Source organism: Rhopalosiphum padi, chromosome 4 (genome assembly GCF_020882245.1).
Source record: "Rhopalosiphum padi isolate XX-2018 chromosome 4, ASM2088224v1, whole genome shotgun sequence".
In the NCBI taxonomy this organism is placed as follows: domain Eukaryota; kingdom Metazoa; phylum Arthropoda; class Insecta; order Hemiptera; family Aphididae; genus Rhopalosiphum; species Rhopalosiphum padi.
The window spans coordinates 35,024,461-35,052,119 of record NC_083600.1 but is presented as its reverse complement, the minus strand read 5'-3'; the positions used below and the strand labels follow the sequence as shown (position 1 = coordinate 35,052,119).

The 27,659-nt window shown below is 25.1% G+C and overlaps 4 protein-coding genes across 6 annotated transcripts; 3 read left to right on the top strand and 1 right to left on the bottom strand.

The window, feature by feature from the left end:
* Positions 1–1,642: 1,642 nt before the first annotated feature.
* LOC132929157 (rac GTPase-activating protein 1-like) lies at positions 1,643–17,096 on the bottom strand. 2 transcript variants are annotated; one of them, XM_060994290.1, is made up of 13 exons: positions 16,744–17,096; positions 9,432–9,504; positions 5,046–5,152; positions 4,580–4,782; positions 4,381–4,510; positions 4,152–4,318; positions 3,933–4,074; positions 3,660–3,825; positions 3,462–3,582; positions 2,778–3,172; positions 2,582–2,708; positions 2,325–2,488; positions 1,643–2,251 (listed from the first exon to the last, which is right to left on the bottom strand). In XM_060994290.1, the coding sequence occupies exons 3-13, from the start codon at positions 5,125–5,127 to the stop codon at positions 2,173–2,175; spliced, it is 1,776 nt and encodes a 591-aa protein (XP_060850273.1). In that variant the 5' UTR covers positions 5,128–5,152; positions 9,432–9,504; positions 16,744–17,096; the 3' UTR covers positions 1,643–2,172. The 2 variants fall into 2 exon arrangements, with proteins under 2 accessions (XP_060850273.1, XP_060850272.1); XM_060994289.1 differs by lacking the exon at positions 9,432–9,504.
* Positions 7,551–15,851, top strand: LOC132929155 (uncharacterized). 2 transcript variants are annotated; one of them, XM_060994288.1, is made up of 6 exons: positions 7,551–7,900; positions 8,186–8,264; positions 12,721–12,818; positions 13,358–13,627; positions 13,711–13,911; positions 13,972–15,851. In XM_060994288.1, coding segments are annotated over exons 2-6 (2,163 nt in total). In that variant the 5' UTR covers positions 7,551–7,900; positions 8,186–8,262; the 3' UTR covers positions 15,564–15,851. The 2 variants fall into 2 exon arrangements, with proteins under 2 accessions (XP_060850271.1, XP_060850270.1); XM_060994287.1 differs by lacking the exon at positions 7,551–7,900 and having other exon boundaries at positions 8,038–8,264.
* LOC132929158 (ATP synthase subunit s, mitochondrial-like) lies at positions 10,642–11,767 on the top strand. Its single transcript, XM_060994291.1, has 4 exons — positions 10,642–10,881; positions 10,975–11,195; positions 11,273–11,435; positions 11,496–11,767. Exons 1-4 carry the CDS (start codon positions 10,784–10,786, stop codon positions 11,608–11,610), a joined length of 597 nt encoding a protein of 198 aa, XP_060850274.1. The 5' UTR covers positions 10,642–10,783; the 3' UTR covers positions 11,611–11,767.
* A 2,781-nt stretch (positions 17,097–19,877) lies between the features above and the next one.
* Positions 19,878–22,675, top strand: LOC132930443 (uncharacterized). Its single transcript, XM_060996321.1, has 2 exons — positions 19,878–20,023; positions 21,845–22,675. Exon 2 carries the CDS (start codon positions 21,849–21,851, stop codon positions 22,149–22,151), a length of 303 nt encoding a protein of 100 aa, XP_060852304.1. The 5' UTR covers positions 19,878–20,023; positions 21,845–21,848; the 3' UTR covers positions 22,152–22,675.
* Positions 22,676–27,659: the final 4,984 nt, after the last annotated feature.

Genomic DNA, 27,659 nt, shown 5'->3' with positions numbered 1-27,659 from the left:
AATATTCATAAAATCATAAGACACAATGTCTGTAAGTGAACATTGTACACGTTCATAACAATTAATTTGATATTCGGCGTATTACAATTAACATGATACGTTCCACGTCATGCGAGATTGGCCTAAACGTCCGAAATACACCATTGTGACGCGCATTTAAAATTTAATTTTTTAATTTCTTACCTACACCTATTGTTGTTTTGTACAAATGCCATACCCGCATAATATGATGTATGATTGTATACGCATAATATGGCAAATTATACGTTCAGAAGAATCTGTTTTGCTCTGTTATTACTGTGAATTGACCAATTATCAATCGTTTAAGTTAATGATATACCTACCTATATGTATGGCCACGCGTAGGCTTTATTTGTATATTTTAATTTCGAAGCAATTAACGAGCATTTAAAAATGTACAATCTAATTTACACAGGTGCCATTTATATTATTATCTATTATTTACATACGTTTTATTTTTATACTGTGGTTAGTTTTCAAACGTTCTACTTTCAACATTGTAGACTGCTGTGGTTTGTGTCTTAATAAATATGGTATACAATTATAAAACCTAAATTAGACACAAATAACATGCCTGTAAAATAAATATTATATGAAATAAAAAATCGTAATTTGCCATGTATAGCTAGAAATTTCCCGTCATAACTAGAGAGTTTCTAGGGCTTTAAACGCGCGTTCGTGTAGTTTACGTTGCAGACGTGCGCCGCGATGTTTTGCACAGTTTTATCGTAGTGTTACAAAATAAACATTGAACAAATTGAAAACATTAATTATATTGATGTTGATTTATGTATGATTATAATTAATAAAATAAAAATAAAATGTGCGTTTATATTTTTATAATAATATCATATTTTATGTCATGGATTTATTTGGTTTAGGATTGATTCTGGGGGTCATTTATTTTATTTTGTGTACACAAAGTACGCAGAGTCAATGTACATTGAGTTTTTCAAATAAACTGTCTACTATTTGAGAATAATATATAACGTATAGAATGTAAATCCTATCTACCCTCATGTAATACCATGACTGGTCTTACAACTGCTTAATACAATCAATCATTTAATCTTAATGGCATCTGTTAGTCTCACAAAATACTTTTAATGAAAATACCTCAAAACCATAATTCTATTGCACCTAGCATCCGAGATCCCAAGCACTTGAATGGTTCAAGTTGAATTTATTCACCTTACACCATTGAAAAACTCTTATCATCTAACCAATAACCATGTCATATTAATTTATCAATTACTCCTTCCAAAATAAAAGGGTTTATCTCGTATATTTAATAACAATAAAATATAAAATTATAGATCATTTTCTTATTACAACTACAGCCTTACCTTATTTATCCTTCGCTTCCTTCGCTTAAAGCACTGTTTATCACTCTTCTAATATCTCGTTCACTTAATCACTAATAGTTTATACAATCTCATACCAGATATATTAATTGATACATCTATGCAACACCATATTTTTATTTAAAAAAAGTCATATTTAATAAATTGTAAAATGTAAATAATCATAGTAAATGTGATTACTTTTAAACCACAGAGTGGCAGTGACCCAGAATTCATATAATAAGGGATGACTATAATTATTAAAAAAAAACATTAAATATTAATATTATATGTTTATTTATTTTGTTGGTATATATATAAAAATAACTAAAAATTAAAGTTAATTTAAACATACGTATACATTGTTTATTACTTATTGTAGACTTAATATATAATATTTTGTTTGGTTTTTTTTATATAAGTTATAAGCAATAAAATATATTTTGTTCGTAGGTACATAAATTAAAATTAAAGTAAAAAAGAAAATCACAGATTACAAAAAAAAATTAAAAACAATGATGATTGAAAATTATATAACAGTAATGTAAAAATATGTTTGTTAGTACATTTTGAAAAAAATCCTAAATACATGATATAAAAAAACCTGATAAACATTCATCAGCGTTATTAGTTTTGTTCGGAAAATCACATTATAATTATCGATTTGTTAATGTAATTAAAAAAAATTAAAATAAATGTATTAGTAAACATAAGGATTTTGATAACTTAATTTAGTGTATGTATTATATTTAATTTAGATTCAACAGAAGCTGAAAATCAAAAAAAATTTTCAAAGATCACTGTTGAATTATTTTTTTTTGGATTCAAGTTGTTTGATCCTAGCAGCCTTGACAGATCGCGGAGATTCTAAATACCGTCTTTTTGTGCTGCAATTACAAATTATTTTTGTTTTATAATAAAATTTAATTTAATTTTAAACAATTTAAATATGTATCTCACCTAGAACCAAAAATTCTATTGTTTTTTGTAATTGGAGTATGAGTAGGTTGTAATGGACGGGAAGAAGTGCGTTTCACGGGTGTATTTTGTGCACGCAGAGGTACTAAATTGTTTAAAAAATTTGACCAATAGTCGGGTGACAATTTCAGCATTTCCTCGACAACCTATTTATATAAATAAAACAAAATACATTTATATTTATTAAGATAGATATAATATGATTAGTATAAAATATGCATTCAGTATTTTGTTCTTACTTTATTACTCAATTCACAATCAAAATACAGGTTTTCAGATACTTCACTTGAATAACCAACAATTGTTGGACCAAATACTCGAGCTAAATTTCCAACAGGCATTTTGCAATCAGGTGTTGCAGCAACTCTAAATAATTTAGATTAAATAAAGTATATAAATATAAATATAAATTGAATCTAACACAAAATGTCATACTTTTGTAAATGCAACATTATGTATGCAAGTGTATTACGATTAGGAGGTGGTAATAATGATATGGCTTGGTATAATCTGTGTTCAGTTTCATCTTTTGAATTTCTGACAGCATCCGTAAAAGTTTTCCAATCATAATGGGGAATTAATGGATCATCAAGAGTTCTCAAGAAATCTTTAAAGCAACCACACACAACATGTATGTCGACATCGGACAAATTAGGTACTCCTTTACGGAATTTTTCCTTCAGTGCTTTTACATCTTTCTCTGAGCCAGGTATCCTGTATAGTCCAACAGTATCAAATCCTCTTTGTTCAATTTCATTCACACAGTGGATGACCAATGCAGGTATCATTGGACGGCCATTAACCATTGGCGAATAATCAGCTATTCGCCCCTATTATTAGTATTCACATAAAAAAAATATTTACTAAAAATGTATAAAAATAAATAACACAGTGTAATTATGGGCTTATATTTGTATACAAAATAGAACAATTATTCATATATTGTTAAAGTTTTAGTACATACATATCTCACCACTGATTTGAATATTTAAAATAAATTTTTTCAAGAAATTATATGAATTAAAATAATTTTTAATCAAATATTTTCAACAAAGTATAATTTTTATACACTGAATACAAGATTATTAATAATATTAACTATCCAATTATAAAACTTACGCCATTTTTGCTTGGTGTACTCTTTACAGGAATACACGGTAAAGGAATTTTATCTTTGTGTTCCAAATGCGCTGTTGCTTTGCAGTCTAAGCATTTCACCACAACACGATTGAATTTAACTCTATAACATGTTTTTTTCTCTTTAGTAAACAGTGTTAAGAATATTTTTCGGATATATTAATACTAATAATAAATTACTTTTTTCCACATGGACCACATATTTCTGGAATGATGACACTTTTTTGAGTAAAATTGTGAGCTCTATTGTTTAATTTATTAAGTGCTGAACTTGAATGTATTGTGTTAGGTATATTTTGATTATTTTCATTACCATATGGATCAGAGTCAAACGAGTCTAAAGAGTCTAAAATAGTCAAATTAAAGATTAATTTAATCATAAATTAATTAATAATTTTTATTGTTAATGAATGTGACTATTTGTATTTGTATTTTTTTTTATAGATATCTTACCAGATATAGGTGGTGCACTGGGTGTTGGAAAAATGTTAGATGGTTTGGTTTCAATAACAGATTTTGCACTGATGTTTCTTGTGAACGGCTGCATTGTAACAGTAGTAGTTGCAACAATTTGAGTTGAGGTTGTTGTAGTTGTCTGCAAACCAAAAATATTACTTGTAAATATTCAATTTATTAAATAAAAATATTAATTAAATATCAAATAGATTTTACCTCAATTTCCTTCCTCATTTCATTGGGGTTTGAAAGACCTGATGTTCGTTTTCTTTTTACAGTACCAAATACTTCAGGTTCCCAGCGATCTACAGCATCTTCAAAATTTTTATCGGAATCCAAACTATCTTCTACCCTTGAATAACTTATGTCCGATAATACTGATTCTGGAATATACAACTTAAAATGAAGCAATTGTAAATTATGGTTATTATTATTATTATATTACCAGTTGTATCTTGACGTGGTATTTGATCAAATCTTTCTGCTTCACATTGAAATACTGGAGAACCAGCTCGATTTATGTTGGAATTATTAGCGCTATTAAATAGTCTATAGAAATTATCAAGTTTCTGGGCCTAATTAGAGTTTTAATAAAAATAAACATTACATTAATTCATAAAAAGCTTTTAACCATAACATTTTACCATATTATCTCGTTCAACTTCAGCATGTCTCTTTTCTTTATTAGCTTCATCCAATAATCGATTGGAACTTTTAAGATTATGCATAAGACGTTCACACTCAATACGCATTTCTTGTAGTTTTTTCTTCATTATTTCTTTGTCATTCCCATGATCTTTAAACTGTACACTGAGTACATCCAATGATATGATTTTGGCTTTATAGTCTATGAAAATATTTATACATTAAAATTATTATATCTATGGATATATACTGGCTGATGGACAAATTTGTCCTGAAAACCAATTTTTAGTGTGATAAATACTCCTAATGTTCCCCCGGTCTTTTCTATTTCAATGCTTAAAAGTTATATAGAAGAATAAGATAGTATGCAACTACTGTCCACTAATAATTTAATTAGTTATATTTTTGTATTTTTATAGGAAAAATTCATTATAAAATTAATACACATTTGTGTTAATTATGTACCTCTTTCCACAGTTGTGTCCAATAAAGCCAACACATGTCTGAAATGTTCATCATATTTCATGGCTAAGGATAATCGTTCCATTGTATTTGAAGGAAAAGAACTATTTCTGAAAATAAAATTTTTTTTATAAGTATAAAAAATAATCTTTTAAGTAGCTATTGGTCATTTTTCATATAGATTTTTTAGTTACGACCGATGATACTAAATCAAGTACCTATCATTATAAGCTGGGAATTATTTTTCCGAGTTATCGCAAAATATAAATGATATAAAAATATGGATTACGATAAGTAAGCGAGTAAAAACTAATAATAGAACATAGGTCTTACGAGATATTTTATTTGTATTGTGTTCAGACATTGATAACAAAATATTTGGTCCGTTATTGTTTTAAGTATTAAGTACATAATATACATTACACAGTGTTTGGATAAGAAAAAAATAGTTAAGAAATGTAAGAATGTCTACTATTTAATTACAATTCTCGTTCCAAAGGTTTAGTATTTTATTTGAAATTTATTATATAAAATAAATATTAATCGTAACAGTAAATACTCAAGTCTTTTTGAATATCATTAAATATATTGTTTTATTTAATTTAACGTAACATTTAATAATTAAAAAAAAAAAGTTAGTTTAAAATATTGATTTTATTATTTTATAAAATGATATTTTAAAGAAAATAATGCGGTTAATTGCAGTGGCGAATTATGAAACTTGATAGCATTAGAGCCTATAGGCAAGCGCCCACATAAAAATATTTTTTTACCGTGGGGTGGAGGTAAGGTTGTACAATTTCATTATTTATTGTTCTGTATAACAAGAAGTTTACTGACAGAAATGACTTTTACTCTATTAAATCATAATATATATACTAATTTTTCTGAAATTACAGGGTGACGGGTTGAACCCCTTAACAACCTTGCCTATAAAAGGTAGGGCCTTCTCAAATGTAGAAATTAAATTATTAAATAGTAATGTTACAGAATTATTTTTTTGTATTTTAAGCCAAATTATTTTCAACATAGATACAGTTTAAATATATAAAAAAAAATGTTCGATGTTTTTTTAATGTAATGGTAAAGGTCTTGTGGCCCAGTTTAAATACATCTGTTGCTTTTGCAAATCTTGCAAAGATACTGAACAGTAAAATCATAACTTGTTTCAAATTGTATTACATTATACAATAACCGTTATTATTCAACATAAAAATTGATTGACATAATAGCAAAACGGTTTATCCCATTGTTATTAATTTTACAATATTTAAACCAGTTATTTAGAAAAATAATATACTTTGCACAAATTTAAAATATTGAAAGTAAATATTTGATAGACAACAAAACATATGATTTTTTTTAAATAAATTTTATAATACTTTAAATTCGACATACATAGAATTGTAGTATTGCTACTCGGAAGTATGTGGAACGTAGTTTTGCTTTGTTAAGTGTGTACGCGTAGTGATAGGCAGAAATAATAAACTTATTTGTAACGTCATTGTAGGGCAGCATTACAATTTTTTTTTACGAGAATCATATTTCAATAGTTTTCAATTATAAGTTTTGATTGTTGCTCAAATTAGAACGCATAACATGCATTTTAAAAAAACACTGAACTTTAAAAATTCTGTCCTAATAAACTATTCTTATGGTGTTTTAAGTATATTTATTATTTTTCCTCGCCATTAAAACTACAAACAAGTTATTAAAATAACAATACTATGTTAGAACAGTAAGATTATATATTATTATTTACAATATTCATCGTCTCAAAATCGTATACAAAATATATTTTGTTTCAAATAAATAAGAAATTTTATTTCTAAAACGACAAATGGATTACACAATACATTTGTTCTTTAATCTGTTTTTTTAATTGATATGGAAAGAAAATTTTCAATCTTGATACGTCATAATAGAACAAATAGTTTACTATCTGTAATTATTTAAGTTTAGAGTGGAATTAATAAATAACATTCTTGTGTAGATAAAATTATTTTACCATCACTCCATTCCTTTTGTTTAAACAATTAAATAATTTAATATTATTATAAAAATATATAACAATATATTATTTAATATTTAATAATCAAGCTTAATTTTTTTTAGGATAATTTTTAAGTATAACAAAAACATAAAATATCTATTGATTTAATTGTATTTCTATTTGGAACAGAACAGATAACATGTAAAATATACAATTTAAATACCAACATTTATCATTTGAAAATAGCAATAAGGTACCTATAATGAGTGAATAAATATAAAAAATGAATTCTATAAAATTTAAAAGAAATAATTAACAGTAATTTTTTAACGATTTATGAGGTCAATTTTAAATATGAATGATTAAGAAACTCCGAGGTATTGGTTGCTTAAATACTTATACTTTTTTTAAATAATTTATAGAATTAAAATATGAAATGCGTAGAAAAGTAATACAAATGACATGCTATATTTTGCTGCTTCACACTGGGGCACAAGTTTAAAACTCGTGCAAGGCACATAGTAGTACCGAAATGATGATCGATAATATTGTTAGAATGCGTCTAAGGAGAACAACCCTCGGAATGAGACAATTTCTAAAGCACACTGATAATTTCTACCGTGATTTGTTTAAAATATTTAGTTTTAATAAGACAAATTTTTTGTAGTTTTCATTTCATCAGAAAAATAATAACTATTTAACACGATATACATTTTTTTCAATAGAATTGTGCTGACGTATTAATTGTATTGAATTTGATCTAAAACCATCATCTTTATTGTTGTTTTTTTTTTAATATGAAAATTTAAAAAGTTGTACACTTGTACAAAACAATATGTTCTACAAATATCCTAGTAAACGTAAAGTAAGTACAAGTATTATATTTTAATATGTAGTACCTATTTTGGTAATACTGTTTTAAATTTTTCATCGATAGCAGAAACATAAGATGAGTGCTAAAATATCATTAAATTGATAAAAAATTAAATTAACTATCTAAAGACTTTATTAGTGAATGCCAATAATGTTTTTGTTATATTAAAAAAATCGTTTTTCCCCCGAGTATAAAATTGCGCATGCGTGATTTGCTTTTCAGTCTACAGGCTCTAGATTTGAATCGATTCGTTTTTTTATTGTTCGACAACATTAGGTAGATAGATCCTCAGATCGTTATTCAGTAACAGGAGACCGATACAACTAATTCATATTTAAGATCATCTATCGAAAATGTGAGTAACAATTTTTTTAAATTATACTATTAATTATGCAAAAATGCTGGTATTTTTTTTATCTCAAAAATATTTAGTCATGTATTTTATTTTTATTTTTGTATACTTAAATGTAAACATATATTATAATTTCACATATTGATCATATTAGATTGATTATCCGAAAAAAATTGGTTTAACTTTAAACAAATTATGTAAGACTAAATTATAAATTTTAGAGGGAATTGGAAATATCAAATAATATTTTTCTACAGCATACCTAATTCAACTCTTATATTATTATAAATTTCTAATTTTTTTTTTTTAAGTGGATTTTATAAAATAAACATATTTATTGGACTGTTTAGTTTACAACACAAAATTAAAATATTTTGTTTAAATGTATGTATTATTAAAAGTTTAAATGTTGTAAAATATTTAAAGTTATACATGTTCCATGTACGTAGTTACTTACCAAATACATAGAAATGTTACTTTTGTAGATTTACATATTTTGTTAACGCATTATGTATAATTAACAGTATAGTTAATCTCTTTTCAATAAAGATTAACAGGAATATACTACAAATAGTATTTTAACTTATTCATATTAAATATGAATATTTTGTTATAATAAATGTTTGTCTTACAAAATTTTAATATCAAAATAATGTATATTAACTAAGAATTATTATGGTTTACCTCCCGTTTACCTATTAATAAACAATGTTATTTGATAGTATTATTTAAGTATCAAACCAATATATTCTACTACCAACATTAATACTTAATTAAATTACTATTTTTAAATATTATTTACGATGTCATTATGACTTAACAATAACAATTTATGGAATGTACATTGTATACATAACACAAATACACGATTCTTTTATAATTAGAATATTATTCAATTTTATCAAAACGCTTTGTATTTTAACCATATACTAATATATCTATATTTATCTAATGCTAATTATTTTTTTACAGTTTGTGTTAGTTTTTATAATGTCTATATTATTGTCACACTATAACAGTTGTAAATGGTTAAACAATATAATCGATTACTAAATCTGCATACTACAGAGAGCGATATAGAACTATAGAAGTTTAAAACTAGTACATATTATTTTATTACAAGTAATAAAATAAGAAAAATCAGGACAAGATAGAAAATTGGAATAATACCTAATTGTTGGAATACTTTTATTTTGGGCACGTAGTATTTGACTGCAAATCACTCCAAAACAATGACAAATATCTAAAAAAAAAAAACAGAAATATCACGTCAGGTGTAAAACCCGAACACCGTAACTAATAGGTTAATAGCAACAGTAGAATGACCCTCTTGCATCTATATACAAAATAAATCACTGCTCTTTCAGGGCCTTGAACTTGATAGTTTTCAACAACATTAAGCCAGACAAGCCAGTTAAAATGAGTCTAAACACACTTTGTGAATATAATTTTTGTAAATATACGATATAGAACTGTATTTTTTTTTATAAAGAATATAATATAAGTTGTAGGCACACGTTGAATTTTAATTATTATTACTTATTAGTAATTCTTAGTCAATAGGTATAATTTTTAAAATTGTAAATAGGTGTTGTTGTAGGAAAATGTAATATTTATTTTATAGTATTTGATCAAAACTATAGTTTAAGTCCTTAAATTATAATTAATATTCTACAAATATTATTAAAGTCGTTATTAACAAAAAATTATACAAGTTTATAACTTTAAAATATTATTTAATTATTTTGTTGGTTAAGGTACGGTAAATTCTACTACTTGTATAATGCTTTATATAATTGTTATTATTATAGTATTATGGTACATTTGTAGTGGGTTTTCAATATTTATTATTACACAAATAAATAATTAAATGCCCATAATTTTGGTTATGAAAATGATATTTTTTGCACCTACGTTATTATAAAGTCTATATTTTTACGCTTTTAAAAACTACATAGGACTATATAGTTTAAAATCCGAAACATATAAAAAAAAATTAACGGGATAATGATACTCAATTTTGAAAGGAACGAATTCTTTTTTTTAGATACAAAGCGTCGAATAATTATTAATAGTAGGTACCTAAGGACTTTTAAAACCTCAAAATATGCATATTTGTGCACTAAAATTGTTAGAAATTTTATTAACGTTTATTAATTTCATGGAAATATAATTTTTTTTTTTTATTATTATTACTTTGTATCATTTATAAAAATATATATAACATCATATATTTAAAAAGTGAATAAATTTTAAATTTTTTAGGAGGATATTCCTCCATTGGTCACACTGATGTTTGTCTGTTATATATTTAGTATTTACGTATTATCTATAATTTATTTTTATCATCATTTATATCAAATGCATATTGCATAAACATGACTCATTAGACATATATTATGCTTTATGATTACAAACTTGTTTTTAACTTTTGTAATTTGTCACTCGTCTGCTAGTTTCCTGTGACTAATATTTACGAATCTCAGAATTAACATTGTATTGTTAAATTGTGTTAGTTTGAGATGATTTTAAAAACTTTAAAATCTCATTTTTTAAAAAAAAATACAATTGGAATAAATAAACGTTGCTTATGGCAATGGATTGATGACACATTCAACCGGCAAGTGCCTTTACTTTAAATTAAATGACAGAGATAAAGTATTTTAGTTCACTTTATTTAGTTATGTTATAATTGTTATTTTGTAAAAAAAAGTTTGGACGATGATCGTATCAAGGAAATTGGCCCTAACTTGGCATGTGCTGAGTGGCTTATGAAAAATGGTGCACAAGTCAGGTGGAAAGGTTGTAAAGAATTTGTCAGCCATTACAATTCTTTACCTAGTATAACATCATGTAACCGCGGACAATTTCTAATTGAACATGTTTATGCTGGAAAAGAAGCTTCAATTTCACATATAGGATTTTGTTATTTTGGTAGATTCCTCAATTACAATAATACAAAATTTAATTTTGGCTGTTATATTAATGATATATAAATGTTAATTTTATAGAAAACTGTAAAAATATTTCTCAAGTTGAATTTGTTGGGTGCAACACAATTGATAATGAAGCATTAAGTAAACTTAATATCTTAAAAGATTACTTGACAAATTTGAAAATTAATGGCTGTTTAAATGTTTCTGACCAAGGAATAATGGCATTGGAACAACTTCAGTAAAAATACAATTAATTTATTTGATAAAATGTATATAACTTATTGATTTAAATTTACAGGGCATTAAAATATTTGGAATTGAAAAATTTACAATTTTTAATTGAACCAGAAGCAACAATTGATCATTTGAAAACAAAGCTGCCAGAATGCAATATACAATATTTTAATGAATGATAACGATAAAAAAAAACCAATTCTACTTAACTATTTTCACATTTATTAATTATCATACGACTGATATTTTACTGTAAAATATATTTAGATTACTAATAATAACAAATATTTTAATATCTTATGAAAAATGAAATAAAAATTTGAAAATACTATAAAATGTATTTATTTTATCACCTAAACTAAGTTACAATCGGACACATATACTGGCATACATTTAATTTGTTAATATACAATTATTTTATATAAAAAACACATTTTGTTTAATGTATAACAATAAGCACAATGACTGGTAATTAGGTGGTAAAAAGACAAGAAACTGACTAGTAGGTACCATTTAGTACCAATTTATACATATTGTTACAATGTTACTTGTAATTAATACAACTAATTAATATTTCAATAAGAACCAATACATATATTTTTGTGTATAAATAATGCATTCACGTTTAAAAGCAACCAGGATGGATTAATATTTTTCTAGTACTTATATATATTACTAATGGTTGATAAGTTAGGGGAAACACTTATGTATATCTTGAGCACTGTTGATAAAAACTGATCGCTTCTAAACGTGAATAGGAATAAATAAATAGGAATTTATAAAAATGTATAACTAGTAATAATAATATATTATAATTTTTATAAAGATATTAAATATCACAGAAAAAGCCAAATTGCCTATTTATTTGAGAAGCATTTAATTTAATTAGCCTAAGCCTAACAGTATATATGCTAATATTAAAAATAATAAAATATTTAAAATTAAAAGTAAATAGGTACTTTATTTTATAAATTGATGGATCATGAATAATTTATATAGAGTTAAATTTTTATAATGAGTTGAATTAGGTTTTCGAGGAGATGAGTATTATAATTTTAAAATCTTAAAATGTTAAAAATAAAATACATCTTTTCATAAACAATTTAATAAAATAAATTAAGATTATATTAATTTTGGTTAATATTGTTAAGAAATTATTACTTATACTATTGACCTAGGATTTATTTGATATGATGAATATTACTATATTAACATAATTTATACTAAATTATTAAACTTTCCAATAACTATATATTTAAACTAAATATTTTTCTTTTTTGTTATTATAGGAACATCATGAGACATAAATTAATTAGTTCAAGATGGAAATATATGATTATTATTTCAAGTATTTTCTTAACATTAAATACTATGGTAGTATTTGGAGGTGAGATAAAGTTATTATTTTGTAAAATGAATATTAGTTATGTAAATATATAATAAAAAAAATGGTAGTGTAGATATTTTGGACTTGAGCTGATTAATCTATTCAAACTCAAATTTAATTGTTATATCTACATTATATTGGATATTTATAAAGAATTATTCAAATAATTCTCTGTACCCAATTATGTGAAGTAAAAGTTATTATAAAAGTATTATTTAATATCTAAATTGTTTTCATATAGTTATAAATAGTATATACAAATATTATATAGAAATACAAAACTTAACGTTCCTAACAGTTTTTAATATTGGTTGCCTGTTATAATTATTAATAGTAATTTTTGTCCAATATAATTGCTAAAGTTTTTATTTTGGTTTTAATGATTTAGTACAACTGTTTGGTAATTGTGTGTTTTATTAATAATTATTACACACAATAAATAAATGATACAATATGAACAAAAAAGAAAAGAAAAGGAAAAGACGTTTAAATACTAATTTACTTTTGTATTTCTAATTAATGTGTTATTATAATTTCAGTGCCATTAAGTATGTCATATTCAAATCAAGAAAATATTAGGAATGAACATATTGCACATGGAAAAGAGTATAATAAAAAGCTAGTTGACTCTAGCTGTATAGTCAATGGTTCAAAGTATGGAGAAGGTGAATATACACCAGGAGCAGGCCCATGTGAGGAATGTATTTGTCATCCACCAAATGTTGTATGTTCAATGATGAAATGTCCAATAAATACTGGTTGCATTACAATTCAATTACCAAATAAATGCTGTCCAAAGTACAAATGTGGTATTTAATGATTTTGTTGACATTTAGTTTTAAAATTAAAACTGTATATTAGAATAACAAAACATATTTGTTTTGTTAAATAGATTGTGAACATAAAGGTAAACAGTATAATAATGGAGAAAAAATTAATAAATCTGACGAATCTGCTTGTAGAGTATGTTTTTGCAATGGTGGAGAAATAGTATGCACTTCTATTGTATGTTATACTAGAAATGATTGCCAAGGATATTATTTACCAGGAGATTGTTGTCCTAAATATGATAATTGCTCGTCAACTTCAATAGGTATATATGTATGGATATTCTATTTAATAAAAACATATTTAATGAGATAATTTTTTTTAGAACAAAAACAAAAAGAATCAATGACTTCTAAGAAATCAAATGGCAGACAAATTTATAACTGGTCACATACTACAGAACTAAATTTTAACGAGGATGGTATTTGGAAAAGGGATACAGAAAAAAGTCAAAACCAAGAATTGACTACAGTTCCAAATTTTTTGACAACAATGCCTATAACATTTTATGACTCAAAAAAAGTAACTAGGGACATGAACACATCATTACCTTATTTTGAAGAATTAGATGCTTCAACAGCAAATTCAATACTAGATACAAATTTTACTTTCAACAAATCAGATATCGAAATTAATAATTTAGTAACTGTAGGTGATATTAATGAAAGTTTAAAAACTTCATTTTTAGGTTTTGAAATCGATAATTTTACAACATATGAAGAAACCACCGATACTAGTTTTATAACAAATAATAAAACTTCCGAAATTATACCACAATTTGAAGAATTATTTGATACTACAACAGATATTGATAATTCAGTAATAATAACAGATCAAAATGGTACTGAAACTATTATAGGATTGACAGAAGAACCAGTAACTGAAGAAATTATTAATTCAGTACCTAGAACAAGTAGTACACAGGTTGAAATTTTTAATCCAAACGATTTAATGTTAGATACAGAAAAATCAATGATTGAACTTTCTACTATAGCATCTGAAATAGATATAACAACTGAGATGGATTATGAAGAGTCTAGGGAAGCAACAACACCAAGAGCACCTGATAAATCAACAATTGGTACACCTCATAAATTAGTTATGGACACACTTCAAAAAACTATCGAGGATGAAATAAATACAGAAAATACATTTACAGATTTAGAAGATACCACAGATATGTTTGGACCAAACTTTGGATATAAAACACAAACAAATCAAATTTCCTTTGATTCAAATTCAGATAGTACACAAACAAAAAAAAATACCTATACAACATTTTTACCAACCATATTAACAACCTTAAAAAATATGAAAGAAATAACCACTGAATATCCCCATAATGAATTATTCAATCAATCATTTAACAATTCAAATATCAAAAATATTAAACATAATATTTCAGAAAACATAGAATATGATTCAGAAAATATATCTATTAATACAAATAAATCAACTGAAATGTACAATGACACTAGTTTTCTTGAATTAGAAACAAAAAATACTACTTCATGTATAAATAGTAGTTGTACCAATTCTTCAAAATTAAATGATGAACTATTTGACTCTCAATCAAAGCCAACTTCAACTACTCCATTTATTATTGAAACAAAATTATTACCAATTAAAGACTCTCTACGTTCAGTAATTAGAAAAATTACATACCCTAAAGAATATCCTGATGAATTTGAAACAATTCAAAATGGACCATCTTTAACTATAACAAAAAGAACATACACAAGCATTCCAGACATAGTTTATACAACAACAACTATGGTTACCTTGCCCACTTTAGAATTAATTTATAAAGCTGATAAAGAAATTGAAAAATATTTATCTGAAATTCAACCGACAACTATTAAACCAAGTAATAGTTTACGCCCGCTTCGAAATATATCATTTTTAAATCCAGCTTAAAACTAGTTTAATATTTAGAACAGTTTTATAATGACATTATAAGTTGTTTGGAATCTATGAATACCTACTCACTTTCTCACTGGTGATTTGAATTATTTTATTTACCAGTGCAAATATAAGTGTCTATGGATCTAAAACTGTTTTAATGCTATGATGTAATCATTCTAATTGTAAATTTTCTTCATTATAAATGTATATTATGAATAATATTAATTGTTCTTAAAATATATTATAGTATAAACTGTATGAACTACTTATTAGGTAAAAATATATCTACCATAGATGAATCATGTATAGATAATTTATTCTATTACTAGGGGCTGGTAAAACTCGATTCGGGTATGTAGAATATTATATTATGTTATACAGTGTTTATGCTGTGTATACCTACATAGTACAAAAAATATAACATAAAAGTATAGAACTATTTTTTTTTTAAATACATTTTAATTGTATTTATAAATTATGCATATATTATATTTAGTAACTCGTAGGCTATAGCAAAAAATTATAAATTATTGAATTTAATAGAGCCAAAAAAAACATTGCCATGTATATATTAAAATAAATAAACGAAGAGGAAAAAATCAGTAGGTATAATATCAATAAAACATTATTTTTTTTTTGTAAACATACACCACAATATATGAGTAAATTTGATCTCCTCAAATTATATTTTTATATTATGTGTGGTATTATTAAACAGGTGTTAGGTTAGGTAACATTCTTTTTTTAAAAATAAAATTGTATAGAATTTTATAATAGGTAAGTCAAAGTACCTAATATGCAATTATGTAATTAGGTAGTATATGAGTTGTAAATTTGTAAATAAATATTTAGCAAGTATTAATTAACTATAAATCAGATATACTATATACTTATAAATAAAAAAAGTTAACCTATTTAATTATTATTATATTTTATGCTAGATTCCAATTAACTTAATCTTTAATATGAACTGAATAGAGGATTTTCATTATAATACCCAGTTAGGTATTGTTAATAGTTACAATGCTATGAATACTTTCTTGGTAAGTATTTAAACTAAATGAGATAATAAGATTATAATTATATTACGTTGAAGTAAAAATAAACTTTATAAAATGTCATAATATATGTTTTTTGATGACTGTTTGCTTAATATAATAATATTCTAATAATGATTTAATGATTTACTTACTTTTTTGTTAATATAATTGATATATCCTGTGATTTGGAAAGTGTATAATATAGACAACGAATACACGAAGCTAATGATTCATTATGGACGTTAACATCGTAGTCAATAAAAAGAGTAAACAAAAATAGGTACAAGCGAGTTTGAAAAATTGATAAAAACAGCTCACAAAGTCACAAGGAAAAGCACCAAAACTCGAACAATTAATGTTTACCAAAGTAAAGAGATATCCTTAATTAATTACTAAAATGTATGATTGATCTTGCTGGTCAATGCTTAATACAAAACACATTAAATTTCTAAATACTGGAATTAGTGGAATTAATAACTACAACGTAAACAATGATGAATGAATAAATCAAAATATACAGCCGTTCGCCCGTGATAACCGAATTGCTAGTTTTGAAAAGTAACCGTCCGAACAGCCAGTGTGACCAACTTAATATATATAATATGGTAAATTTATCGTGCGTAAAAATCAGTATTGACTATCTTATGTCTCTAATCATAGACATAGGTAATAGTTGATAAATTATATTGTGTATGGCATAGAGTAATATTACTCTATGGTCTATGACATATCTATGGGTACCAATGGTACTCTCATGAACATTCTGATGATTTCTGAAACATCTAATGTTCATGGGTGCTCTGTTCTATAATCTAGTATCTACCCGCTTACCGTGCTGACTTCTGAGTCTATACTATTAGGTATATAATAAAATAAAAATATAATAAATCTTTATTATCTATGTCTATAGTCTATACTAAACTTAGATCATATACGATCTATACACAATCGTACATGATAAAATTATTTTACCATGCGATCGTATATGATCTAAGATACTAAGTTTGTTCCATGCGCGGTTTAAGATGGTTTAAGACTAAGATAATATACGTCTTTAACCGTGGATGTGGATCAACGCCTTTGTTCCAACAGGCGTTAAACATCATAATTATAACCGAAGAATTGCGCAGTAGAGTTTTGACATTCCAATACACATACAGAATATTCAGTTATACACCAAAAACTCAAACTGTTGTCTATCAGTATTCAGTATTCACGACATTTCGTTGAGGTTGCTTCGCTCGACATTAGACCAGTTTAGAATTGGTTTCCGACAGTCAAAATGATCTGCGGATTCGAATGAGGATATCTGGGTGTGGGACTCATGAACTATGAAGTCGGAAACGCTGTTGCCTGTTACATGCATAAACGTGCTCGAACGGAGTTCAGTCTATGAATCATGATCTGTCCATAATAGCGCATGCGCAGTTATTTAATCATATATCAGTCAAGACTACAAATAAGTAGTTCCAAGTCCAAACTCTTAAAGTTATAGTGTATATTGTATGTCGTATAATAAGTAAGTATTATACTATTGTTAGTGGCGGACAATAATAATTCATCCCAGGAAAACTATATTTTTTCTAATTTGTAGAATACCTACTTATCTGTTTAATTAATAAGAACAGAATATAATATTATGTTAATTTAAAAAAATATATACCTACATTTATTTCTTTTAGAATACCTACCTGAGTTGGGTTCCATCACTGCCAGTAATTCACTGGTTAGCCTCCCTTCTCATGTTATTCAAAGTTAAAATATACATAAATTATCAAATTCACTTATTGTGCTATGTAATACAGATTGTAAATATACTTTATATATATAAAAAAAAGAATACCTACCTCATACTTGGGTTTGACACATAATTGTGGTATATTTCAACAGCGTAACAGTAACGTGTCACTAGAATTTTTTGATGTTCATATTACATTCTAAGCAGAGTGATGAATGTATTGAATAAAAATCAAGTCAATCAACTATCAAATATATTTGTTTTTGTGTATTCATACACGCTTGGCGCTTCATAGTAAAAATCTTAAATTTTGCATGTGGTTTTTAATAAACAAAATTTCATAAAATATTTATATTAGTACTTATTTAATAGTTGTGACATAACTATAAAAATATTTTTATTTGATCACTTAATGTTTGAAAATTGTATGCTATAATACGATATACTTATCTACTAGAAAATAGAAAAAGATTAGTTTAAAACTTAAAATAAGCACATTATTATGAGTGATTGAACTTCAAATTTTGACATCGGATGACGGATATTCAAACATATATAATAATTAATAATGATTTAATTCTAACTTAATTGTCGATATTTTATGTATAATACTATAATATGAATTAATGTATTAATAATTCTCTCTATTAAAATATTTGTGTAGGTATTATTTGGTTATCATAAAATATAGATAAGAAAGTATTTATTTATATTTTGATTTTGACATACCTAATGCCTAATGCCTAATACCTAATCAGTCATCATAATGTACTTAGGTACTTGTTTAAAGTTATTAATTAATTAATTCAATAAAAAAAGCTATTGATTACAAATTTTGCCTAAGACTTATTAAAAGCAATTTCAACAATTTAAAAAGGTATAAAGCTTACTTTTATATGCTTAGGTTCTTATAACTTATAAAATGTTAATACTAAAGTTAAAGTACCTACAAAATTAATCAATTTTAAAAAAATTATTTAGGTATTTGGTCATGTTGTAGTATTCATTTTTTTTATTTTGTTATGCGACTTTATTACTGTATATAAATTATACTATGTACTTGGTAGCCGGTGAATACTTACTGGTTACTATATAGTCTATAATATACTCATGTTTTGTATTTTTGCATTTGTTTTAAATCGTGGGTATTTATAGGATTTAACATATTAGATACAAATTGAAATAACAGTATAGCTGTTTTCTCTTTTAGATGATTTATTTCTAATGCTTCAACTTAGGTAAGTAAACTAGCGAGCTAAATTAATATTTTCTTTTTACAATAATTGATACTTATAAATTATCAACAAGTCGTGCGCACAACGATCAAATTGCTATATTTTTTGTGTGATTTTTAGAAACTATTATTTTGCCAATAAAAGATGTTTTTTATATTTTTAATAATATTTTAATGCATCAAATATTAATATTGAAAACACCTCATGTTGTTTGGAAACTTGTACCGAACAAAATTAAATGAATATCCACTGACACTGACACGTGCGTATTATGTTTAATGAAAGGTTTTTCATAAATTATCCTGGAGAAAGTAATTCAATTCGCTACTGACAGTACTCCCACTTGAGTACTCGCATCACACGATTTGTTTTAGTCCTCTTATAAAACACTGCGTTCTTTCGTTATATTGTGACTCCTGAGTCAACACATCGAAGTTAACAAACGTTTTATTATATCAGGTAAGCTATATTTACTTATTTTATTTTAATAGATAATTTTAATATTTAACAACAATAAACAATGGCGATTGTTAGGTTTAAACTAAATTTATTATTGTTAATTTATTCAAATATTTTTGTTATTATAAATTTAACTGAAATTCAAACAGCCATTAGTTAATTTATCAGCAAACATAATTTTATACTTGTTAACTTGTTTAAAAATTACAAAGACATTACTTTAAACATAAAACATGACTGAGAATGAACGATTGAACTATTGAAGTTTATATTATAAGAAAATCAATATTGATAATAAAAATGAAAAAAAATATTTTACATTTTATTAAACAGTTAAAATATTGAGATAATTTACAGATAAATGTTATTGATTGATATACTTTACTAATAGCCTATTATAGGTATAGTTTCATTATTTTTTTAAAAAAATTAAATTTTGTTTTATAAATTGAATACTTACTCGTATTTTACGCATCGGTTAATTTAAGTGTAAAAGAAAAGCAAACAATGGTAATAATTTTTATTTACTTAATAATTTTACAAAATTATTTAAATTTATAATAATTATTATTTTAAAATATATATATTTTTTTATGTATATTTGAACCTTAATAGTAAGCATATGTAACACTTATATTGTAATAGGTTATTGTTTTTAAAGTACCTTTCGTAAATTATGTAGGCTTGTATAATAATGTTTTTAAATTTTAATGAGCCATCATAAATATTGTTTTGTGTTGGATAATATTTTACTGATTGGAGATTACTTAGGAATATGTCATTCTAAAGATCGCGTTCACATCTGATTTTGTGTTATTTCATTTTTTTAATATTAGAGTGAATTTACGTATTATACAATTTAAAGGTATGTACATTATCTATGTTTGTATCTACGTTATTTTAATTTTTATTTAAGTTATGAGTATTTTTTAAATTGAAATATGTTATGTAATCGTAACTTGTTTAAAAATTAAATTGTCGTAAAAATCAACGTAAAAACGTAGATATTATTCTTTCCTTTAAGTTTAGAGAATTATAGATATAATAGTGATATTCGCTCTAATATTAAAACTAACAACACAAAATTTGTTTGAACGCAAATTTCCTATATTGTACTTTAGTCTCTACTATATGGATAATTCCTACAGTATTGTATGATTTGTATGTTTCTATATTTGTAAGACGTTGACAACATATGCAGTGGCCCGGGGATGAGATGTTTTTTTATGATATAATATATATAAATACATAATATAGTAGTATAGTCATAATAATCTGAAATTGCGTCAGTCTGGTATCCTAAGTAATTCGGAATATTTTTATCGCATCTCACTATAATTTTATTTTTAGATGATTAAGTTGGAATTCCAACAAAAATTATAACTTTGTTAGTAATAATAATTATATCTACCGAATAAATTGGATGACCTTTTCATGATTACTTATCGATAAAATTGATAAATGTGTCTACTTAATTTGGGCTGTAGGTACATTTGATTTTAGATTTCGTCATTGAAATATTTATTTTTCTAGGATTTTTAGATTATGAAATATATACATAAATCAGCGGGAGTTTAAAATATCATATATTATATATAATTATAATATATAAATATATATATAGTCATATAGGGAGTGTTTGAGATGAATGTATAATATACAATTATGTATACTGTATAGTAGGTAATAGTATTACCTACATTTATTGATATTAATATATTATACTGATATACCTATCAATTATAATAATTGTATTTATGAGCATTAAGCTTGTTGGGTCATGGCATAACGAGTTTTTTAAATATGTTTTTCCCCCACTAGAACTATGCATTCATTTATGACCGTTGTGGTTTTGGGCACATGCATGATGGCTGTGTGCTTGGCAATGCCTCAAGGATCTAAAGATGGAGCTATTTTCACAAACGAAGCCATCAGGCAAGCTCAAAGTACACATCTTATACCGCAAAATGCTCAAATTCAAAAGGTTCAAGAAGGTGTAGAGTTGGTCGCATACGAGTCGATACCTGGCTCACAGGCCATCAACCTGTTCGAGATCCTCGGCGACCACGTGCCTCCAGAGGTGGTTAGCAATCTGCAAACTCAAGTAGATCAAGTTGGAAAACAGTGAAAACATGATTATATAATTTAATTTGGTCTATACATAATATTATTTAGTTTGTCTTCCTAAAATAAGTCTGATTAACTTGTGTCAACCGCAGTCCGAATAATAATGTTTTTATATTTTCTAATATTTTTCAACGTTGAAATCTATTACACATTATGCATTTACATGATACGATTCTTATGCAATATTGTTATCGATTAATTTTAAACAGAGAAAGTGTTTATTTTTCGACGGAAGTGCTTTCACCCACTGTTTCATTATTATTAATATTTTTTTTTGACAAATACTTATACATATATACATTACCTATATTAACTTTCTATGCATGGATAATCATTATTTAATGTTAGTACCTATATGCCCTAAAGATATTACAAACAATAAACATGATCTGTTATAATCAATTTATGTAGGTAACACTATATACGAATATACAATTAAACCGTGTTTATGTATATTTACCTATATATATTTTATCACAAAATATTTCAATTAAAAGAATAAATATGTATAATTTATTTTAATAATTTAAATGTTTATTTATTTATCTACTGTTCCAGGATTCTAGCTTAAAAAATACTACTGATAAATTGTTTGGATATCTGTTTGTTATCTGTAAATGTGTCGTATGTACTTATACTCCTAAATATATTACAATACATATATAAGTACTTAATACAAACCACGGAGGATCCATTATATTTTGTTGTTAAGGCGAATTGATTTGATTTGATATGTTTAATTTGGTTATTTATACAATAACTATACGAGTAGATACCATATAAATGGGGATTAAATTATTGAACGATATTTATGATTATGATTGAAGCAAACTTCAAAATGTATGTTAAATGTAGGAATGAGCAGTACAGCCAGTACACTGATGTGCTACAGCGTAGTATTATGTTTAAATATCAATAATGATTCGAATTCTGCAATGAAATTGAGAAAAACGATATATATGATAGTATGGTAGAGGTAATTTGTGCTAAAATATTTATATATTTAGATTTAAAATGGTTTTATAGAAAACAAGTAAGTATAATTTATATAAATGTTTCTTTTATAAAATCTATCTGTAAATCAAATGTTACAATGATCTACCTAGTAAATAATAAATTATTATTACGAAGAATTGACTGGTCTACATTGTTTTAGTTCCATTTTCATGAAAAATGTTCAGTTTAAGTATATATGTGGTGTTGGTATATACTAAAAATATATTGCTTAGCAATATTTTGAATCTGTTCTGAGTATCATGTTAGTATTTAATATTCCTTTAATCAAAAATTATTTGAAGATTTCCATGTATTCAAAGGAGAAAGTAATAATATGTGTTATTATTATGGTTTTTATTTTTTTAATACTCAAGGTGATCATCAACCACTGAATCCAATTAATTTATTCAACATTCATACCTATAATTTTGATGTATAGCTTGGCAATAGGTAGGTATAATGACTATAAACAGTATAAACTATATAAAATTGATTTTATTGAGTATGTTACTAATCGTTTTTGTAATATATATTGTAGCAATATACATTTATAATTTATATCATATTTTATGATCCGAGTTAGGGTCAACATTTTGGTATCAGCAACTCAAGTAAACATTTTTATACTTATTAGAGAAAGCAAAATAATAGTAACATGTGACAGTAAAACAGTATATCAGTAACTTGTATAGATTTTAATGTGTTTTAAAACAAAGAAACTGTATGTCGGTAATACGTGAGTATATAATAAAGACGAAAAATTAACATAGTTTCTGCAAACAAGAATTCTTCCATAAATAACATCATGACTTTAGGCTTTCACTTGAACCCGTGACTAGATATTTCTATTACCGTTGAATAGCGAATACTCATAAATAATATATATTACTGTTTAATGTTTATACTTTAAACAATATATACCAAATGCTATTACTTTCTGACTTCTGTCAGGAATTAAAACTTTCATAGAATTTACTTGTAAATATCCTTAACTATGTTTTTCAACATATATAGACACATCAAATAGTTATATTAACTTTCTCTATTTTTCATTTTTAACTACCTTTCTTAACTGATAATTTATTATAATCGATACATTTTTTAAACGTATATTATAATGGAAATATGTAAATGATATATGTAATGAGCACAAATTTTTATCTATTTCGTGAAATGAAAACTATTGTTAATCTAAGAGGACGCAATCCTGCATGTGTTTTTTTCGTTTTAAAAACATATTACATAGCAAGTTTGCGTTCAGTAGAACTAATTGTGTGTTCTTAATTTTAATAATATTGGAATAAATTGATCTATTATCAAAGTTAAAGATGAACATTATTAGCTGTGCTTATAAGCTTTGATTTTTTTTCGATATTTTAATTTTTATGTAAGATATGAGTATGTTAAATATTTTTATTAGTTTAAAATGTTAATATCTAGCTTAAAAAATAAAATAACGAAAACAAATCAACACTTAAGTCCAGATAAATGCTCTTACTTTTAGCTTTGATACTAACTCATTGTTATGTAGTATGTTTTTAAAACGAAGACAAAACATATACAAGTGTAGCATCCTCTTTGTGTAATTTAGTGTTTGTTTTGTATTAATACCGCCCGTATGTGTAACTTTTCGTGAAACGGTCAACGGAAAACATCAAGAGTGCCTGTAGGATAAAATTCAACCCTGGACGTTTTCAACATTATTTTATCATTAATAATACGAAGAAAAAAAATGTTTATTCTAAGAATATTTTATAAACATAAATAGAAAATTGTGTGCCATAGGTATGTGTTTTATTATACATTAAAAAAATTTATTATAAAATAATATAAAAATAATAAAAATATATTAATCCAGTTAAAAAAATAACAGTGATAAGGTAATACCCCAATATTAAGTATATATTTAAAAGTTGCAGAAAATTAAAATTTTAATAAATTAATTATTAAAGAAAATGGTGATGAATGTATGGGCATGCTTAGAATTACCCTGTAAAATATTGATATTCAAATAATTAATACCCATTTAGTTTAGGCGGTCTTAATTTAAAAAAAATACCTACATTACCTAAGCGTAGAACAATAGTTTGCATTGCAAAAAATGTTTATGATTTTTACTAAAAACAGGAAAAACTTCTTAAACGTTAATATAATGATCAGAGTACTCGACATTGTAAAGAATATCTTTTTTATGAAACGTTTGATTATACTAATACATAATAAGTAATAATATAATATGTTGAAGTAATATAAAACAAAAACTATTATAGAACATGAAGTTTGAAATATTTTATATTTTACAATTTAAGAAAAATTATTATAAGAATTTAATAGTGATTATAGATCAAAGTAAAATGCTATTTTAAATCATTCACAACTTCACAAGAATATCTGGTTGATAGATTAAATAATAATTGCATCGGCTTAATTTTCGACTTAGAATTTTTCCCGAAATACTTTTTAATCACATATTTTATTGAGAACATAAAATGTAATTTAATTAAGTATGTATATACTATATTGTATAATGTATATAGTATATACATTATTATATTAATTAATAATATTAAAAATACAATGGTGTTAATATTAATGAAGTTATTTATATAGGTTGATAGGTATACAGATACAATTCAGTTACAGAAACATTAACTAAAATAAACTAAGTTTTAAGAAGCTACAAAGTAAAGGCGATTTACACCTCCCCCTTTGAAGACGCCTCTGGGCATAGTATAAAGTTGCAAACATAAGATAATTTCTGAATATCTTAGTGCTGGTGATAAAATATGGTGACTAGGGTTCGGGACTTCTTGCATTTGCGTGTTTTTTTGTAGTGGTCGCAGATTATTCTAGGTGAGTTATAAATTTGTTTTATAAAATGGTGAAACTAAATACTAAGTTTAAATTTGCATATTTTTGTATATTTTGTCATATTTTAGGAAAAATGCATATTCGAGAAATTTTTAGCATATTTGTGCATATTATGTATTATTTAAATTTGTATGTAAGTAAAATTGTTGAGGAAAATCATATTTGGAAAATATTCAAAAATATTTTTTAAATAAATTAAGATCGTAATTCTATCGTATCTGATTCGTACTTTGACCCGTCTGTTTACGATAGTTTCTTTGTGGCTTGAGAAGTTGAGAATCAACCTTTTTATCGACAATATCGACAATTGTATTATATACCAATTTTTTTTTATAAATTTTAAATTAGTTTTTTTTTCACGTTTTTTATTGTGTACCTACCTAATTTTTAAATTTTTCTTTTTATAATTATAATATGCTTTATGTTTATTCAAAAACAAAATAAAAAATTAGCTGCATATTTTTAAACATATTTTGATGATTTTCACTGTATATTTCGATAATTTTAAGTGCAACAAGTCCCGAAGCCTTATGATGACATACACGTACCATCAAGTTAGGTTGCTTTACACCAGAAATAAGGGGAAACTCAAAACTATACATTTCGGTAATATTAAGTTCGTAAGACAGAGACAACCTATGTGGTTATTATATTATTATGTATTATAGTAGAACGAGTAGTAGGAATATAATTAATATTTAAGTACTTATTACCAAAATATAAATATATTAATATATAACTAGAAAAATGTTATTGGTAAGGACAATTTCAGCGATACAGTGGTGGACATGAAGGTGTTTGAGGTAGAACAATTGCCTCACTTTTTTTTTAATTTTTCAATCTTAATTGGTTTATAACAAATTTATTTACAACAAATGGTTTTCCATGTTTCCTGTTTCCCTATTGTTTAGCACGTCCTTATTTGTAGGAATAGAAAATACCTCTCGGCTCTCACTAATGTATCTTGTTCCAGGTCTTCCTCCTTTTGAATGATTAATCTTGTTTCTTCTAAAATTGTTCAGTTATTAAGCTGTATGATTCTTCACCATACTTTAAAGGTGTGTCTTTATGTATCATACTATCATCTGCCTTCTCATTTTAGTTAGAGTATTTACTAATGTTCGTTTTTTCAATTACTATTTTTCAGTCCAACTTCTAACTTGCATTTTTTTCAAACACCAAATTTCTAGAACCTCAAACATATTCTATAATTATTTATTTATTGTCTATACCTAATATAATATCACTTTTCAGACATACATTTTTATTAGCTTCTTTTTAATTATTATGTTCGATGTTCCTATTTTTTGAGGTCGGTATCTTTTTATTTTTGAGAAAATTATTTTTCGCTTGTCTTATTTTGCTTGTGATTTCTTTTCTTAATGTTCCATAATTCGTTTTAATGCTGCCTAAGTACTTGAAATGTTTAACTATTAAATACACTTAAAATTAAATTATATAATTATATGTATAATTAGGATACAGACGGCACAGTTGAATAATATTATGCTAATTACATAGGTATACTACGATAATAGTTAATTAATAATATTTAAATGGTATAAAAAATCAAAGGGTGTAACCAATGTGAGATTTCTTAATTCCTAATTATATTATTATGTTATTAATGTTATTATATATC

What these genes read in the sequence shown, in the direction of transcription:
- LOC132929158 (XM_060994291.1), top strand. Translation starts at nt 10,784, where the DNA reads ATGATTTTAAAAACTTTAAAATCTCATTTTTTAAAAAAAAATACAATT. An exon ending in ATTGATGACACATTCAACCG is followed by an intron (nt 10,882 to 10,974) that starts GCAAGTGCCTTT and finishes TGTAAAAAAAAG; the next exon opens with TTTGGACGATGATCGTATCA. An exon ending in ATGGCATTGGAACAACTTCA is followed by an intron (nt 11,436 to 11,495) that starts GTAAAAATACAA and finishes TTAAATTTACAG; the next exon opens with GGCATTAAAATATTTGGAAT.
- LOC132929155 (XM_060994288.1), top strand. An exon ending in TACTATGGTAGTATTTGGAG is followed by an intron (nt 12,819 to 13,357) that starts GTGAGATAAAGT and finishes TTATAATTTCAG; the next exon opens with TGCCATTAAGTATGTCATAT. An exon ending in CTGTCCAAAGTACAAATGTG is followed by an intron (nt 13,628 to 13,710) that starts GTATTTAATGAT and finishes TTTGTTAAATAG; the next exon opens with ATTGTGAACATAAAGGTAAA.
- LOC132930443 (XM_060996321.1), top strand. Translation starts at nt 21,849, where the DNA reads ATGCATTCATTTATGACCGTTGTGGTTTTGGGCACATGCATGATGGCT.
- LOC132929157 (XM_060994290.1), bottom strand. Translation starts at nt 5,127, where the DNA reads ATGGAACGATTATCCTTAGCCATGAAATATGATGAACATTTCAGACAT. An exon ending in CAGTGCACCACCTATATCTG is followed by an intron (nt 3,826 to 3,932) that starts GTAAGATATCTA and finishes TGACTATTTTAG; the next exon opens with ACTCTTTAGACTCGTTTGAC. An exon ending in AATAGAATTTTTGGTTCTAG is followed by an intron (nt 2,252 to 2,324) that starts GTGAGATACATA and finishes TTGTAATTGCAG; the next exon opens with CACAAAAAGACGGTATTTAG.